General features: G+C 42.2%; 2 protein-coding genes across 3 annotated transcripts in view; one reads left to right on the top strand and one right to left on the bottom strand.

The window, feature by feature from the left end:
• PDGFD (platelet derived growth factor D) overlaps positions 1 to 18,551 on the top strand; it is a 232,336-nt gene that overhangs the window by 108,870 nt on the left and 104,915 nt on the right. The gene's annotated exons all lie outside the window — the stretch shown is intronic.
• Positions 1,861 to 3,385, bottom strand: DDI1 (DNA damage inducible 1 homolog 1). Its single transcript, XM_028158578.2, has one exon. It carries the CDS (start codon positions 3,216 to 3,218, stop codon positions 1,968 to 1,970), a length of 1,251 nt encoding a protein of 416 aa, XP_028014379.2. The 5' UTR covers positions 3,219 to 3,385; the 3' UTR covers positions 1,861 to 1,967.

Below are 18,551 nucleotides of genomic sequence, written 5' to 3'. Positions count from 1 at the left end.
TATACTTGTCCTGAGTACTTAATTAGAAATAAAAGTAGAAAAAAAAGTCTCTGTTGGTCATTTTCAGTAGTTTTTTTTGTGAGCCTTGATGCAAATGTAGACAGGGTTGGGGATGTGAGCATAGGGAGAGCTATAAGGAAGAAGAAACCTGGGAGATGAACTGACAATGGCCGCATGGGAAAAGATGACTCTTCCAGAAGAAGGTGATTAATCTCACCAAGAAGCAGATCAAGAAAGGGATATGAAGGAATATGAAGATTATAGGGGAAGTTTTGTTTTGTTTTGTTTTTTTCTGTAGCCTTTGAGAATATTTTGAGTGGCTTTCGATCTTTTTGAGAAAATAGAAAATTTTAAAGGTACTGTGGTTCATAATATAAGTAGAGGCCCAGTGCACAAAATCCGTGCACTCGGAGTGTCCCTCAGCCCAGCCTGCACCCTCTCTCAGTCCAGGAGCCCTCAGGGGATGTCCAATTGCCTCAGAGGCGGGAGAGGCTCCCACCACCGCCGCTGTGCTTACCAGCCATGAGCCCAGCTTAGGGCTTCTGGCTGAGCGGCACTCCCCCTGTGGGAGCGCACTGACCACCAGGGGGCAGCTCCTGCGTTGAGCTTCTGCCCCCTAGTGGTCAGTGTGCATCACAGTGACCGGTCATTCTGCCCTAAGGGTTGATTTGCATATTAGCCTTTTATTATATAGGATCTTTGTGCTTGAAAATGACTCTCCCCTCTGAAACAGTTTATAGATGAGAAATCTGAGTTACATAACATGTGATCTGATTTGCCTAAATAATAGCTGGAATCATAACATCTTTCTTGACTTTGAATCCACTTCTCTTTCTAATACCAGTCTTGATGGAGTCTTGTCCTGAAACATCGTCCCCGAGTCTGGTGGCCTCGGGCAGCTGAGCTGTCTCTCTCACGTGTATTAGCCACGGGTTGTGATTAAATCTAGGATCATCCCTTTCCCACTATTGTTGGACAGTAGCTTTGTCAGATGGATCATAGAGCTGAATGAAGCCTTAGAGACCTTCTCATTCAGAACTTTTCAAATGTTATTTTAGCAGAGAAAACATTTTTGCAGACAAGACTTATGTGGCAGCTTAATATATAAAGCAGATTTTTTTAAACGTTCTAGTCAAAATTAGTTTTAAGGGATCTGGAGCACTGCCTGCCCCTACCTCCCACCCCCACCACAAGGAAACCACTAGCCTCCTAAGAAGCACCATAATTAAAAAAAAAAAAAAAATCTCCTTGATTGCCTTTGTTTTATAACCAGGTTTTCTTTGAATTCAGGGGAAAGAGAAAAGTATTTTAGGCTATTCTAGGAGAAAAATCCGCTCTCTCAAATATGGCAGAAATAGCTTTGAGGAGTGAATTGCAGGGAGCATGACTCCAGAGGAACCCAGGGGAAGATGCAGTATGTGAGGAAACAGGGCCGTATGCTGTTCAAAGCAGGCATTATCAGCATTAATCAACTGGAGTCTAGTTGACCCACTTTTCTAAGAACTTTCCCAAAGAAAACAGAAGCTGTGAAAACAGACATATTTCTCTGACTATAAATAATGCTAGTGCTGCTTTGGACTACTTTTGTGCAGATGCCTTGTCGGGTCTGCAGCGATGGTTTCTTTCAGCGAATTCTGCAAAATAGCGACTGGTTTGGATAAGCTGCCCCTCCCCTGAGAGGACAGTGTCTCTAAAAGAAGGGGCTGCATTTCCTTCATGGATTATTTCCAAATCAGCTAGAGCCCCCACAGCCTCCCCAGGATGAGGTTCGGTGAACTGTGATTAAGGGAAGCGGGGCCAACATCAGGCCGTCCCACGTCGCATGGTTACAGGTCTAAGAACTTGACCCCAAGGCCAGGGTTAGCGGTTACCGATGTTTTTAATGGTTACATTGCCGGGGAGCTCGTGTCTTATAATTCCCGGGAACCTGAGATCCCCTCCGGTTGCTGGTTGATTTCTGAACTGTTTCAATGCTTTTTCCGTCCTGGTCCCTTGACCGAATGTTTAATAGCATTTGCTGCTTCCTTGTCCGAAGACTCGTCTTGCCCAGGACCACTTACGAGCTTGGCACACGGGGGTAGCTCCCCCTCCGGAAGAAAGGGGGTCTGAGTGCCCGTGGTGCCGATCACCAGCACGTTCCTCTTCAGGTCCACGGAACACTGGTGCCTCCTGAGCATGTCGAGCCCGAGGAGCATGTCCATGGGCTGCTCCTCGAGGATGGAGAAGGAGCAGGGCAAGTAATCGCCTTCGATCTGGATCTGAGCTAGGTGGACGCGGCCGATAATCCTCTGCGTGCCCACCCCTTTCGCGATCCCCGCCCACCGCCGGTCCACCAGGCGGATGATGTTGCACCGCTCGGCGCAGGCCTGGCTCATGATGGTCATCTGCGCGCCCGAGTCCACGAAGGCCTTCATGGGGTGGCCGTTCACTCTGCAGTTGATGTACAGCATGGCCACCTGCCCAAAGCTCTCGGGGGCCTCCTCCATGGCGATGTTCATGTTTTCCTCGATGTTTCGCTGCCGGATTTCTTCTTCGATCCGGGCCTGGGCTTCCAGGTCGAAGGGGTCGGCGGAGTAGAGGCGAAGCTTCTCCCGCTCTCGCAGGTCCCTCTCCCGTCGCTGCTCCGTCAGGACCCGAGAGAATGTCTCCAGGTTTCCGCTGAGCAGGGCCTCCGCCAAGGGGGGGTTGCGCTCCCGCAGCAGCGACAGGTCGTGGGGGTTGGAGAGCAGCATGCTCCGGATCAGGGCAGGGCTTTCCACGCCGTGAGCCGAGGGCATCTCTCCCGAGTCCAAGCCTCGGAACTGCTGGACCGATTGTGCCCGCGGCGCCTGCGGCTGATGCTGCTGATGCTGCTGATGCTGCTGATGCTGCTGCTGATGCTGCTGATGCTGCTGCCGGGCGCTGGAGGTCCCAGGCGTGGCTATCCCAGCGAAATCCACTCGCGGCAGGTTTGACGTCCGTCCCACAGAAGGGGGCCCCATGTTGTCATTCTGAAGCAGAACCACCATGTCGCCGTCTCTGAGGCCGTAGGAGCCCAGGGAGCAGTGGTCGTCCAGGAGGATTCGCTCCATGAAGATGATCTGCGCCTCCTCGGCGGGGATGCCGGACTCCAGCTCGCAGAGGACGCGGAAATTGTAGAGCTCAAGCTCAGAGCTGACCTGGAGGGAGAAGGTCGCCTCGGACAGGTCCCTGCGCACACAGTACACGGTGACCAGCATGGCACGCGCCCAGGAGGGCCATGTGGGCAGAGGGCATCGGCTCGCGGGCTGGCTGGAGCTGGCCTCCTTGATGGCTCAGCCTGCGTTTCGGTTCAGTCACCTCTCAGAGAGGCCCCGCCACGCACCAGCCTCAGTGCCTCAGTGCCGGCTGCCTGGCCCCCTGGAACCCGGAGGCAGCGTGTTGTGTTCCAGCGTTCATTTGAACCTGTGCTGTTTGGAACTAAGAACGTCTGTTCACATAGAAACAAAGTTACTCAGGTCAGTGAGGTTCCAAGGCTCGCCCTTCAGAGCCTGTTTAACCCAAGACATGTCAACTTTTCCTGAACAACATATTAATAACCACTGTGTTCATCTGAGAATTGTATTCCTCATACTTTTATTTGATCCCCAAACAGTGAGTCCTTGTTTCCTAATGGCAAGACTCATGCTATGTGCTTGGTATAAGAGGTAGATCAGGCTCGGTGTCTGCCCTTGAGAGTCTCGCATTCTAGGTAGGGATTGAGGGTAAATGGGGAGTCATAATAGCGGGGGGAAGTGCCTTTACAAAGACACATGCAGCATACTAATGAGCAGAACAGAGGCGTGTCTCTAAAGAGGAGATAGATGTTCAAGGCCATTGCAGGATGAACACTTTCCATGTGAAAAATGGTGAGAGTCACTCCAGACAAAAAGAATTGCATGAACAAAAGTAAAAATTTATGACAAGGCCTATCACTTCCTGTAAAACGTAAAATATTTAACTAAGAAGCAAATATATAATTTTGAATGACAGACTATATGAAGCTGGAAAAAAATATTCAAACCAATTTATAGTCACATATGAATCCAAGGAACTTAAATATTATCAATAGGCAAGATTCTCCCTTTAAAAATATAAAAAGGAGGGAATAAAAAGAAAATAAAGAGAAAGGAAATAGAAATGGAAAAGTGTAGAAGCAGGTATTTGTGACTTTTTATTTAATTGATTTAAGGAACAGTTTTGTTTTTTTGCAACATATGGAGGACATGTGACAACAGGGGCAACTACAGGCCCAAAGAGGGAGCTGTTACTAGAACATTAAAATATAAGGAAGACTAAAGCCGACACTGTGAGAATAAACATGTTTCTGGAGTAGGAGGAACAGGGTGTGTTTGCCCACTGGATGTGGGGAGTGTAAAAGGAGAGTGTGTGTGGATAACGGAGAGGGTCTCCAGAGTGGGACACTGGTTAGAAAGAGGCCATTCATTACCTGGGATGGATGAGTGAGATGAAACTTTGAGGGGACCAATTTGACATCAGTTCTGTGTAAAATGCATCCAAATGCCATACTGGAGGCCAGATATGCCTAGCTCCTGATGGTAGGGCACGGCGCCCCCAATGCATAGGCACCCCAGAGTACAGGCTGGCAGAGTAAGGGTACAGATAGCGGACAAATAGTGGTTGGGTAGAAATCCTTGTGTGCCGGTTTTGCCCTCTATATTTCACAAAGTATTTTGCCGTAAAAGAGCTGAGGCTTCCCGGGCTTAGTCTTCCCAGGTGTATCTATTTCAGAACCAAAAGGTGGTATCCTCTGCCTGGTCTCCCAACCCCCTTATTTCAAGTTTTGTCAGAAGTCCTGTACCCTGACTTAGAGGAGGATTTTGCAACAGCCTAAATAATTTTATTTTTTGTGGAACCTGTTTGTCGTGTGTTTGTCTTCTCATGCAAAGTATGTCTCACTCATTGCTCTAATGATCATACTATTTCCATATTCTTATCCAGTATTTTGGAAATGTTGACTGAATACCCACTGTATATGAAGCATGTGCTAAGTTTTAGGTACACACACATGAGTAATATTAATTTTAGGCTGTTTTTCTTCTATAATCACAGGATTTTATCGATTTTATATCCCTTAAATATCATCTCATCCAGCATCTTCATCTATGAGATGGACCTAGTTACATAAAGCTGCCAGGTAGTTATTAACAGACTAGTGATTAGAACTAAGTTGTAATGATGACAGTAAAGCAATCCATCATGAATTAGGCTGTTCTTAATGGGATTCACAATCTGAAAGAGGACACATGCACAAGCACATATACAAATGGGGGGGGGGGGGGGGGGGGTGAAAAAATCCACCACAGAAGTTGGCACACAACAGAGAAAACAATTATAGCTGGAGAATAACTGAAGAAGGTGGGGAGGATTATTGGTCAGAGAAGGGTTCCTTCAAGACTCAGGCTTTCAGGGATGATAGGAAATTCCCAAGTGGGAGTGGGCCAGGGTGGAGAGACCAAGGCTGAGGGGAGGGAGGCCTCTAACTGGGAAGGCAGCCCTTCATGAGATGGAGGACTTGACAAAATTTCAGGGGGAAATCTAGGATTGCAATTTCTCTATAGAAAATTATGAACTATTTAGATCTATTTTTCATTATCTATGGAAATGGATGGCCCTTTAACCCCCAAAATATTAAGTTAATAAATTTCTTCTGTAGTTCTTAACATCTGAATCAGTTCATCAGAGGTCAGCCATGGTTCTGCAGAGTTTAGGAACAACTATCATGTGGGACAGGCCACATGCAAATTACTCTGCTGCAGAACAGATGAGACGCCAGGGAGGCGTACATTCCATGGGCCTTTTCCCCTCCAACAACCAGCATTGGAGAGTTTGTTTTTTTAAATCTTAATAAATTAGGCAGATAATGCTAGGTGGGGATTTTTTAAGTGGATGAAATTATTTTTTATATTTAAAAAATGTTTTCAATTACAGTTTACATTCAATATTATTTTATATTAGTTTCATAGGTATAGCATTATGATTACACAATCATATACTTTACAAAGTATTCCTCAAAATATTTCCAGTACCCACTGGCACCATATTATATAGTCATTACATTATTGTTACCTATATTCCCATGCTGTACTCTACATCCCCATGACTAGTTTATAAATACTAGTCTGTACTTCTCAGACATTTTACCTATTTCACCTAGTCCCCTAACCCCTTCTACTCTGGCAACCATCAGTCTGTCCTCTGTATCTGTGAGTCTGTTGCTTTTTTGTTCATTCATTTATATTGTTCTTTAAAATCCATAAAAAAAAAGTGAAAACATATGGTATTTGATTTTCCCTGACTGACTTACTTCACTTAGCATAAACCATGCTGTCAAAAATAGTAAATTGTGTTCTTTTTTATGGCCAAGTAATATTCCATTGTATATATGTACCACCGCTTTTTTATCCACTTGTCTATTGGTGGACATTCTTTTTTTTTTTAAAAAAATATATTGATTTTTTACAGAGAGGAAGGGAGAGGGATAGAGAGTTAGAAACATCAATGAGAGAGAAATATCGATGAGCTGCCTCCTAAACACCCACTACTGGTGATGTGCCTGCAACCAAGGTACATGCCTTTGACAAGAATTGAACCTGGGACCCTAGAGTCCGCAGGCCGACGCTCTATCCACTGAGCCAAACTGGTTAGGGCTTGGTGGACATTCTTTACTTTAGTTGGCATTTTATACAATTTACCCTTTTTGAGAATACATCCAAGTGCCTCAAGGTTTGGCCAATTAACCGTCATCACTCTATAGATCGCACAATGTTAGGATTGGCAAAGATCCTTTGTATTCTCTAGCTCAGCCACCCATCCAGGATTTTAACCTCTATTGCAAAACAGCCTGGAATCTGAAAAGGTAAACACAGCCCCTTGGGGATGTTTAATACTTCTATTTATATATTGTTTGAATCTTTCATTTCACTCAGCACTATTGGTGATTCAACTACAACACTGAGTGGCCAGATTATTATGATCTCTGAACACATAACAATCTGGCCACTCAGTGTATATCCTGTATAATAAAAGCCTAATATGCAAATTGTTCCCTCAACCAGGAGTTCGACCAGCAGGCAGGCTGGCCAATTGCCCATGTCCCCTCCCCCTGGCCAGGCTGGCCGGACCCCACCCATGCACGAATTCATGCACCAGGCCTTTAATATATATATACTTATATATATGTATATATAAACACTGAGTGGCCAGATTATTATGTGCTCAGAGATCATAATAATCTGGCCACTCAGTGTATATATAGGGTTGGGCAAAAGTAGGTTTACAATTGATTGTATGGAAAATAATACAATAGTTAATAAATAATAATACAAGAATAAATTATCTGTTTCATGTATTCACAACTGGAAACCTGCTTTTGTCCTACCCTGTATATAATTCTCTTACCTCAAAATTTTAATTAAAAACCTGTTCTGATTATGTAACAATTGGAGGAGTCATTGGGAACATACTATATTGATACTGCTAAAAGTAAAATGTTCTTATACCATAAATCCATATTGCATGGGCCACCAAGAAATGGGCAGTCAGAATTATCTAGATGTGCTAATCTAGGTAACTGAAGGTTATTGCAACTTTTCTTGAGGAGCCTTTTGTGAAATATGTTCCCTTACTTTCTTCCTTGATAAGTACAATATAACAACATAATTGAATCTTCCTTTGATAAGTGAGACTCCTGCAAGTTCTCCGGGCTATCACTTAGAAAATCAATTCTCATTGTATAGCCTAAATACACAGAAAATAGAAAAGATGACTCTGATTTCATACTGGCCAAGTAAATAACTCGAAAGTTATTTTTGGAATAAATCCACAATAATACCTTTTATAACTTTTCTCTTTATAAAAACTTAATGCAGCAAAAAATCCAGATAATTGATGGTTCTACTGACATTTAAAGTACCATCACTTGATGTTTAAAGCACAATTGCTTGCTTTACAGAGCAAAATAAATGCCTTTAAAAAAATAGAGTAGCTTCATGAATGTCTTTATGTAGCATATACAATAATTAAAACCTGTTAAGCAAGTATATTAGCATGCTGTGTTTGGATTTCTGTCTTATGCGACAGGTATTACTTTTAAAATAAAGTGTAATCAAGACTTATTAAGACAGTTAAGTCATCACTTGAGATTTTCAATGCAGCTTAGGAAAGATGCCAAAATTTTAAAGCAGTATACTTCAGTAATCTCCAAGAACAATAGTGTGCATTAGACTAAAATATAAAACTAGAGGTTTGAAAGTCAGCACCTTTATTGCATCTTTTTAATACTTATATTTTAAGATTGTATCTTCATTTAATTAAAAGTATTTGCAGGAGATGTTTGGAACATTGGTTATTTTTAATGTTAAATACCTTATCTTATTCAACCTTGAAACTCCAAAGTTCCTAACAGAGGGAATTCATCATGATGTATAACCAGATATGCTTGAATGATTGGCAAAATAATAGTTGGCCTACACAGTTGATAAGAGTGGCAATGAAAAGGCAGCAATAAAATTCTAGATTTTCATGAGTCCTTTCTCTCTGCTGCCAGGAGGATGCTGCTAAGGTCTGAAACCAGTTTGTATTTATTTTCTATTTAGGTCTACTTTCGTGTGTGGTTTATATGCTTTTATGCTGTTTGTCCTTCCAGTATAGTCATTCCTAGTGGGAAATCAGGGGAGGGCAACATCATTCTTTGGAAGTGTCTTGCTTTGGTTTTATTAATGGCCCAGAAGTATATATATTTGGAAAGTTACAGACTTGTTTAGCATTTACATTGTTAGTTTTCTGCTCTTTGTATATGAACTCAGAAACATGTTAATTCCTCCACAGTAAATATTTCATGACCATTTCCTATGAGCAAGTCAGCGGACTAGGGGCTTTGAGGACAGAAGGATGAATAGGAGTCACTTTCCTCCTTCAAAGGACAAGATATCTACTAGCAGAGATAAGGCTCATGCCCTCTGGATTATTTTACATAATAGAAATCAATGTGAAATTAATTTACATGGTAGATATGTGAATAAAATACTGTGCTTGCTTAGAAGAGAAAGTGGTTGTTTGTTTGGGTGGGGGGAGTGCAGGGAGTGGATAGGACTATGTACAATGTTCATTGAGTTGCGCCTAGAAGAATGATTTGATCATAGCCATAGGAAAATTTTACTTACCTGGTTTTGGAGAAATAATCCTTCCCTTGTGGTATCATACCACTCCCTCAACTCCCTTCTCCTCACACATACATTTTACTGTTCATTTTTTTCTTATAGATGCTATGACCCAATGGATGCTGTAGGGTGATAGGATTGGGGTCAGGAAGGAATAGTAGAGTAGCCTTCATAAAAAGTAATCTTTGCAACCCCAATTCACACAGGCACCCACACAGACACAAGCAGAATGGATGCTCATGATTCTTTCTGGCACAGAGCCTGACTAGTTGAGTTGAGTCCATCCTGAATTGAACTCTGCGTAGGCCTTTTTCTCAGTTCACCTGCATCTGCTTTAGAGTTACTAAAGATTCCTCAAGACTTGGGCATACATTTCCCATCCATCTTAGCCTATGGTACTCTCCAGCCTGTGGAGATAGAAAGAAAGTAGAGGCTGCATCAGGAATTTCAAAAACTCCTTATGGAGCTATTCATATAAATGTATAAAATTTGTGGATATAATTTTAATGTTGTAGAAGGTGCTGATGGAGTTGCACACATATCTATGTTATAATGCAGAACGTTTTGAAGGTGACTAGTTTTCATATTATTCACACACTCACCTCTGACACATAAGACTGCTGACTGTATGGTACAGAGTGATAGCATGCCATCTACCCAAACAGGAAGGGTCTGATGCCTCCAGCCACTGGCTCTGCCACTCCCAAAGCTAGGTACATAGCAAGTCACTTTACTTATGATGACACTTTGGGTTAACTGTCTTTGCAACAGGCATGCATTTCAGTTTCCTGACAGGGCAAAGATAGAGTAAAAAGGCCTCAAATAAAAAAAGCCCATTTTGTCACAACAATGTGGTCAATTGGATATTTCCTGAATTATATGCATGATAGGTGATGTTTCTACAACTGTCCTATAAAAGAGAAATTTTCCAGAAGGTTGTTGATATAGCTTTCCCCATTCTGAACAGCAGCTGAGTTAATTGATCATGATGGTAATTAGCATGGCTAAAACCCATCTGTCTATAGAATGTAATTGTGTTCCAGCCGTGGAAATGAAAAACAAAGCCTGATAAACAAAAGCTTCATTTAAAAAAAAAAAAAGAGAGATAGAGAAATCAATTCATCTTTTACTTTTTTTTTTAGAAACATTAAATTTAGCAGCCTAGATGCAATGATAATTTTTTTAGACCATTGCATTGACATTAGGTCCAGAGCATTTTCCTTTGTATTATTGGAATGGTTTGGGAGTGTTATTGTCTCAGTGGGCTGTCTTTCTATTCTGAGAGATATGAGTGCTATTGTCTCCTGTGCCTGTCACTGTTCCATTATTATTTCCATTTCACTCTATATATTCTATTTTACTCAACTCATAAAATGTGCGCTTAACTGCTGCTATGTTTCTACTCACTCACGTATTGGTCAATTATTTCAGTGCACTTATTCACACAACGTAAGTAGCCCCTCTTTGGAGGCCTCCAGAGGACAGGAACTAATCAGAGTAACCACACACTATGTGTCTCAAAATCAGAGACCCACCTTCTGATGTATCATTGATCCTTTTCTTTACAAACTGTAAATGAAATGGAACAGAAATATCTGGGCAATGCTAACAAAACTGTTTTTGAGTCTTTTATTTAATTTTTTTTCTTTTGTATTTCCTTTTTTTTCTTTAAAACACTTAATTTTGAATGTAGACTTGATTTTATTTTGTTTTATGTTCTTACTCTAAATCATAGAGTTGAGGTGGGCTCTTTGTGCCTATGACTAAGAGACATTAGACCAAATGTTCTAAGGGTAACTTGTAAATTACTGCTTATGCAACATGAAAATCTACTGGCATTGGATTGGCATCAAGAAGGGGAGAGCCACTCCAGTCATGGTTTCTGATATTAAAACTGAGCTCTCAGACTATTTCTTTATAGAAAAGTTTAAAGCAAACAGGATCATCAGCTCTGGAATTTGCAGCAAGCCAACTTGGAAAAACAATGTAAACAAACATTGACAACTTCAAGTAGGAGATGTAATTTGTGTTTGCTGGGATGAATATTTAGCAACTTTAGTGGTTAGCTTCAGGTGTCCACCTTCCCTTTTATAGCCCTAAGTAAGATCAATCCTTTATGGTATTGAATTTTTCATCTAAAATAATCAGGATGATCCTAGATAGAAAGATACCTCAATTAGAGAAAAAAATCATGCTGTGCTTTTAATAAAACAGACTCTAAATGAATGACATCACTTCTTACAAAGAAGACTGTGTTCTGTTCCTTGAAACTATTCACTCAAGCTGCCTCTCTGTCCATAAAAAGAATGTCAACAAAATACAGACATCTTCAAAAACTAATATCAAACATTTAATCAAGATATGTTACTCTATCCTTATGTAAAACAACAATATTCTATATCTGAAGTTCTGGATAAAGTCACACACACACACACACACACACACACACACACACATACAAGAACTGCAGATATAGAATATTGTTATACTATATAAAGATCAGTAAGATAGAAAGCCTGCTGTATCTTTGAAGTCATGAAAGTAGGGTTTTACTCCCTGAATTTGTCATTTATTATCTGAATGTCCTTGGACAAAGCATTAATTTTGTTTGGTTTCATTCTTTTATGTAAAATGGGGGTGACAGCAATCTCTTTTCCATAGGGTTTTAGTGTTGATGGATAATTTAATTTTTTCTTATAAATGGAAAAGCACTGTACAGAAGTAAATTATTAGTTTCCTCATATAAATACAAACAATAATTAGCAAACTGGAAAGGTAAGAAGAGAGGAAGGAAATTATAAATTCTGAAGGAAATATGTAGATTAATTTTAACTTTTAACCCCTTATTAATTTTAATTGGGTGCTGTTGTGCTTTTGAGCTATCCCTGCTCCCTTCAAGCTTGTATTCTGGGTTGCCCAGAACAGTAGCAAAACTTGATCATCAAATCTGTTTCAAAACCAGGAACTATCCTTCAAAACTGGAATCTCTTAATAGTGCATTGTGTCAACAATTTATTCATGTCATCATTTTAAATGTATTGATTTTAGAGAGAGACAGAGAGAGAAACATCAATTTGTGTGTTCCATTGGACTGAAGGGTGCCAGGTTCAATTCTGGTCAAGGGCATGTACCTTGGTTGCAGGCTTGAGTGCAGGAGGCAACCAATTGCTGTGAGAGACACATTGATGTCTCTCTCTCTCTGTCTCTTCCTCCTCCCTTCCACTCTCTCTAAAAATATCCTTACGTGAGGATTAACAAAAAAATAGATAGTATTGCTTATTTTGTGTTCAACCAAACTGTTGAGGTTGACACCAAGGCTGTAAGTATCGTCTTTCCCATAAATTATTATTTCGAATCTCCCCTGTGGACAATTATGTCTTAGATGGAACAATGGGAGTGCCTCATTTTAAGGGACTCTTTCTTCAAAGGCCTTTTTGTTTACTTTATTAACCAAACCCTGAAAGCAAACTACAGGGCTGAGGAAATGAAACACTCAGGGTAGATGCCCCAAGTCATTTGGACTGGTCAGTGTAACCATGAGGTCCTGCAGTTGGCCAATGTCGGGACTTCTCAGCACATTCAACAGCAGCCATCTAAAAGTCCCTTTGAAGATCTGCTATTTTGCCAGAGGTCATTGATCCATGTGGCCATGGGACAATAGATGCAATCTCTTAGAGAAGGACTTCAAGAGATCTTGATGGTGCACCTTATTAGTTTTAAAAAAGCCAACTTTGATTTCACTCTTAATATGTGTGTATTTATAAACTATACATAGTACTGAATAACATTGTAAAATATGAAAAGGATAGATGTTTTAAACTCATCATTTAAAATAAATACAAATAGAATGTCTACTATTTTTTTCCTGCCCTCACCAATGGATCTTGAGGTGCAAGAACATCACTTTAGAGACTATTAGAAAATCGCCGATGCTTTGAATGTATGGCCATGAGGCAGGCTTCCTTTCATAGATGGGGATTAAAATAGGGCAAGAGTCTAAACACAGCATAGCCCTCAGAAACATGACAGAGAACCGCATATGTAATGCCACATGCATGGCTGACACCAGCCTCTCCTCACACAGTGACAGCTGGGCGGAGGTCAGGAAAAGATAGTGTGAGAACCACAGCCGCGGAGTCTGAACAAAGGCAGGAAAGGCAGAGGCAGCGGGAACACAACTCCACCTGCCCTAGGCTCCCAGTGTACTGACTTAACCGGGCAGAAATGCACAGGACATCTTCGGTCTCTGTAGAGAGACCTGACAGTCAGATGAAGAGGGCGGACCCAAGAGAAAAGGGAAAATAAGAAAGCAGGTTCAGATACTCTGTACCTTCGCTTTCCAGTGGCTGGGATACTTTATCAGTTCTTTAGAAAGAGCCTACTGCTGAATCCGGAAAGCTGAGATTTTGTGATGCTGGTGGTCTTGAAGCAGATACTGTGGATGCCCTGACTCATTCCCTTGAGCCCAGGTTTGTGTTCCTGGAAATGCTGACAGCTGCCCAGCTCAGTGCTTATGTGTTTTGGTTTCTCTGCCTCCTGGGCGCCTGCTCAGACCTCCTCCGCTTGGGAGTGTTGGGATGAATCTCCCCAGGAACAACTCTCAACAGTGACACATGGAATTCAGGGGATAAATACCACCCACTTCTCGGTCTTCCTGGGGGGCAGTTCTAAGTATGTTTCATGTGATTCCTCAGAGGGGTTGAACTGAAGTTGCCCATTGCAGTAATATGTTCCTTAAATTTTCTTCCTGTCCTGTTTCAGTTTATCCACATTCTCACTTGTGCTTCCAGGAATCACCTCCCAAAGAAAGGCAACCTGTTCATACATCCTTGTCTCAGTGTTAGCGTCTAAGCAGAAACAAATCATACATACGTTATGGGGGTTATATATTTATCGATTGTGGTGTGTGCCTGTGTATGTTTCCAAAAATATTGCTTCTAGAGTCCAAAAGCATTTATGTTGATTTTACAAAAATATAAATACAATGGATTTACACCTCAAACCATCTGGCCAAAATCTTGGTGCCTGGATCAGGGATCAATGTGACTTTTATGAATTCTACATGTCCTGCAACAGTGTGTTCAACTGTTGCTCTGCATTAGCTGATTCACATTCAGAAGCGCTCTGTCAGTAAACCTCATGCTTTTCTATCATTGGTATTTGCAATATGTAATAAAATGTATCAGGCAGACAGGTTGACATGAATAGTAAGGGCATGGACTTTGGGTATGTTGAGGTTCAGTCCCCTGCTTTGACACTGAGTTCTGTGCATACATTTCTTTACATTTCAAAGGCTCCTATGTTGATGTCCTGTGAACTCCTGAGATTGATTCAGGGCTTATTTTCAAATGTTGCTCATGTAGTGATACTTGGTTAAGGCTTATTCTGTATTCTGCCCATGACTTCCTGGGATCACTTCTTCAGTAGAGCTTATACAGGCTTGACACTTATGTGTGCAAATAGGTCATTTGTATGCACACTTTTGACAGCAGCCTTATGAGTCTCTGTCATTGTTTTCACATTATTAGCAAACATTAGAGAGACAGCGACTTAGGTCTCAGTTATTTGTATGCCATTCAGTCAATTTATGGAGATTCTTGGAAGAAAAGTCTATCCTCTGACCAATTTGTTTTACATGTGAAATGTAGGTAGACTAGCAGCATAAGTAATGAGCAAGTGTTGTTTAATTTCTTTTTTTTCATCATATCATCATGTTCAAATGTATTCATAAGCTTATACTTGGAGATACTAATCCTCTTGATTTACTTATTTTTCATCAAAACTTTTAGTCCAAGATGAAAATACATCGCCGAAACCGGTTTGGCTCAGTGGATAGAGCGTCAGCCTGCGGACTGAAGGGTCCCAGGTTCGATTCCGGTCAAGGGCATGTACCTTGGTTGCGGGCACATCCCCGGTGGGGGTTGTGCAGGAGGCAGCTGATCAATGTTCTCTCTCATCGATGTTTCTAACTCTCTATCCCTCTCTTTCCCTTCCTCTCTGTAAAAAATCAATAAAATATATATATTAAAAAAATGAAAATACATTGACACTAAATGTCAACAGATGTATCTTTTGAGACCTTTTTGTTCCTGGGGGTCCCAACGGAAAGCACCCCTTCACTCCTGTGGTTTTTCTCTCAGTGTCTTAGTAAATGTTGCATGATGACAAATATAGTTATGTTTATAAGAGGCTGTCAAAAGCAGCAGTGTTGTAAAAGTGTTTCACATCGTATTAACACTAGTCAAAGTGTCCCAAGTTTGTACACCTTTTTTTCTTAGGTTAGCAATATATATATATATATATATATATATATATATATATATATATATTACACTAATAAAAGAGAAACATGCAAATTGACTGTACATCCACTACGCCCACAAGCCACGCCCACCAGCCAATCAAGAGTGGGTATGCAAATTAACCCAACCAAGATGGCTGTGTCCACGGAGCGAGCAGGAAGCTTGGGTTTCCCCGGCAATGGAGGAAGCCAAGCTTCCTGGCCTGCCCTGGCTTCCACTCAAGGCTACAAAGTTTCAATTATAGAAGATAAATCCCAGATACCAGGGCCTCCGCTTGGGTTGCCGGGGGGCTTGGCCAGCCTGCAAACCACCACAGGCCCCTCGCCCAGGCCGCCCCACACCCCAAGGCAACCCCCACCCTGAACCGGGAAACCCTTCAGGGCAAACCAGCAGGCCCCAACCCGGCACCAGGCCTCTATCCGAGCTAATAAAAGAGTAATATGCAAATTGACCATCACTCCAACACATAAGATGGCTGCCCCATGTGTCAAAGATGGCTGCCCCATGTGGACAAAAGATGGCAGCCACAAGATGGCCAGGAGGGGAGGGCAGTTGGGAGGGACCAGGCCTGCAACGGAGGGCAGTTGTGGGTGATCAAGCCTCCAGGGGAGGGCAGTTAGGGGTGACCAGGATGGCAGAGGAGGGAACTTGGGGGCAACTGGGCCTGCAGGGAAGGGCAGTTGCAGGGGACCCAAGCCTGCAGGGGAGAGCAATTGGGGGGGACCAGGCCTGCAGGGGAGGGCAGTTAGGGGTGACCAGGCCTGCAGGGGAGGGTAGTCCTGGATTGTGAGAGGGATGTCTGACTGCCTGTAGGATCGGGCCTAAACAGGCAGTCAGACATACCTCAAGGGGTCCCAGATTGGAGAGGGTGCAGGCTGGGCTGAGGGACACACCCCCCGTACACGAATTTTGTGCACCGGGCCTCTAGTGTATATATATATATACATACACACACACACACACACACACACACACACACATATATACATATATATGTGTGTGTGTGTGTGTGTATGGCTACTATGCTAATGTGCTAATATGCTAAGTGTCCCTCCCACCGTTCGACCGGTCACTATGATGTGGACTGACCACTTGGGGGCAGACGCTCAATGCAGGAGCTGCCGAGCTGCAGTGACCTGGTAGCTGTCGTTCTGGGGTGACACACTCTGAAACCAGAGAGAAGGGAGTCTTAGTCCTTGGGGGGCTGCACGATTCCACCTTCGGCCATGGGTTATATTGTTGCTGGGGCACTGTTGCCCCGAATCTGGTTTACTGAACATTTGCATTTGGATTCCACACCCTGTATGACAGCAACTTTGCAGAGTGCCCTCTCACACTCTGGGAACCCTGGGGGGATGTTGGAGAGCTGGTTTCAGCCTGATTCTCGCAGGCCAGGCTGAGGGACCCCACCCGCAGGAGGGAACCTGCTCACTCCACAGACGCCAGGAGTGACTACAGAAGGTTGGCTCCAGGGCATGTCCAGCCCCTCTCATCCAGTCCCTCCCCACTGGCCACCTTCTAATTAATTTCCTTCCAATATGCACAAATTTGTGTACTGGGCCACTAGTGTTTATATATTAAAACATGGCTAATGTTAGAGACACAGATTTGACTTTTAGGTGTAAGAGGTAAATAATTTCTAGGAAAATGTCTGCAGTAACTGTGTAGGTTGTAATAGGCATTTTGTCAATCTATAAACTTCCATTTGAGAGTTTATAGCAGCTATAATACTAGTTGGAAGAGAAATGCTGAGCACCTCTGTTTACTTAATGCTTACTGAGATTGTATTTAATTAATCTTTATTCTCTGGCTACTTAATATTTTTCATGGATAAGATATGTGACATTTCTTAACAGTGGATTGTCTTTACATGATATTAAGACTAGACATTAGGAGAAATTATGAAATTGACTAAGAAAGGATCAATAGCATATCTTTTTATGAAAAACATGTTTTTTATCAGAACTATTGATAAAATAATAGTCAATGCCATCTTTTATTCCTTGTACTCAAAATCAACACTTCTTAAATTCTGCCAAGTAGTTAGGTGCATTTCTAGAATGATTATATAAGAATGCTTTTGGTGAATTGTGTGAGATGGAAGTAGCTTTGCCTTATTAATTTCAAAAGAGTGATTGAATCATTTGAGATCAAGAGTTCCCTGAAAAGCAGGATAGCTGACATTCTATTTGAAATGCATTGGAGCAAAGAAGTTAATAGTTCAGAAAGACATACATACACTACCACTCAGAAGAGATTTTTGTTGCTTATCTTGCAGCTGTTATTGACTAGAGATTCTGGTTATTTAATTATAACTTATTTCAGAATATATTCAAGGTCATAGTTGAGATAGATTTTTAATTACATACAAAGCTATACAAAGTGGAACATTTTACCCTGGGGAACCCCCCAATATGGCTTTAGCCGCTTTATTAAGTGAGCTGCTGCAGGTTTTACTATGGTTAATAAATCAAAGGTTTATGTATCTGTTTTGTTCCTTTGGGCAATCATTGTTCCATAGTTTTCATTTTCTACTAACTGGAAGTACAAACCAATAAACCTTTCAGCAAATAAAAACAGTTTTGCATTTTATATAGTTACTAGAGGCCTGGTGCACAAATTTGTGCATGGGTGGGGTCCCTTGGCCTGGCCAGCAATCAGGGCTGATCAGTTTGGGGGGTCGGGTGCCTGGGGGAAGGACTGCATGAGGTTGGTTCCAGCAGCAAGCTAAGGCATGGCCGATTCTGCAAGGAATCAGGCTCTTCCTCCCTCCTGTCAGGGTCTGGGGTGTGGATGAACCAGATTCAGAGATGTAAGGGCCCCAGTAGCAAGGTCTGGGTCAGTGCACATCATAGTTACCTGCTTGTGGTCTAGTGGTTCCGGTTGTTCTGTCGTTCAGTTGTAAGGTCACTTAGGCTTTTATATATATATAGACTAGTGGCTTGGTGCACGAAACTCATGTATGGAGGGGGTGTCCCTCAGCCCAGCCTGCACCCTCTCCAATCTGGGACCTCTCAGGGGATGTCCGATTGCTGGTTTAACTGGCAGTTGAACATCCCTCTTGCAATCC

This window comes from Eptesicus fuscus, chromosome 13, assembly GCF_027574615.1.
Source record: "Eptesicus fuscus isolate TK198812 chromosome 13, DD_ASM_mEF_20220401, whole genome shotgun sequence".
Lineage (NCBI taxonomy): Eukaryota > Metazoa > Chordata > Mammalia > Chiroptera > Vespertilionidae > Eptesicus > Eptesicus fuscus.
The sequence above is the reverse complement of the archived record's forward strand: the minus strand, read 5'-3'. Positions and strand labels throughout refer to the sequence as shown.

Bases quoted from the DNA above. Each gene is read 5' to 3' on its own strand.
- DDI1 (XM_028158578.2), bottom strand. From the start codon at position 3,218: ATGCTGGTCACCGTGTACTGTGTGCGCAGGGACCTGTCCGAGGCGACC.